Genomic DNA, 683 nt, shown 5'->3' on the forward strand with positions numbered 1-683 from the left:
GAAGCTAAGCCTAGCTCAAGCCCCTCTCTCAGTTCACCGGCATGCTTCACCAGAAGACGCAGGAGACGCAGCGTTGCCATGACAATTACGTCATCATTGCTCTGCTTGCTGCTGTGATATGAAAGCAGCACTTTGGGGTCATCTTCATCTACAGGGACCTAAAACCAAACACACACACAAAGAGTGAGGGAGTGAACCGAGCGCTGCACTTACATCTATGTCATGATCTTCACATGGCAGTCACTGTTTCACAGTCATCAGCTTTAGGAACTCAGCCTCACGTGTCCAGCATTGAGCTTGAGGAAGGTGAAATAGGCCTGGCAGGAGATGCGGTAGAGACCAAAGATACGGTCCACGACCAGTCTCCAAACTCGGATCAGACCATCTGTAACCTGCTGGCTGGCCTCCCCCAGCCAAGGGCACGAACTGGTGAGCTGCCGCCAAATCACGTCCACCATGTCATCCTCATCATCTTCCTGCTGCAGAGCCATTTCCTCATCCTGACATAAAGCAGAACATCAGGGTTTACACAGGCTGCAGAAAAGAATCCAAGAATATACAAACAATGACTGTTGAAAACACCAAGCGTGCACTGAATACAAGCTCGAACACAACAAAGCATGTGAGAAGAGTCCGGACAGAGGTCAGAAACATCAAAACACAGCAGTACAAGCCACAATGTG

The 683-nt window shown here is 49.6% G+C and overlaps 1 protein-coding gene across 1 annotated transcript in view; it reads right to left on the minus strand.

Moving 5' to 3' along the window:
* The window catches only part of smg1 (SMG1 nonsense mediated mRNA decay associated PI3K related kinase), a gene marked incomplete in the record, with an annotated part of 55,992 nt that overhangs the window by 21,664 nt on the left and 33,645 nt on the right, over positions 1-683 (minus strand). Inside the window, 2 exon segments of the mRNA XM_042228909.1 lie at positions 1-158; positions 282-500. Coding sequence (XP_042084843.1) covers positions 1-158; positions 282-500 — 377 coding nt within the window.

The sequence above is a fragment of the Haplochromis burtoni genome, unplaced genomic scaffold (genome assembly GCF_018398535.1).
Source record: "Haplochromis burtoni strain Fernald_Lab_line unplaced genomic scaffold, NCSU_Asbu1 Contig_363, whole genome shotgun sequence".
Classification (NCBI taxonomy): Eukaryota; Metazoa; Chordata; class Actinopteri; order Cichliformes; family Cichlidae; genus Haplochromis; species Haplochromis burtoni.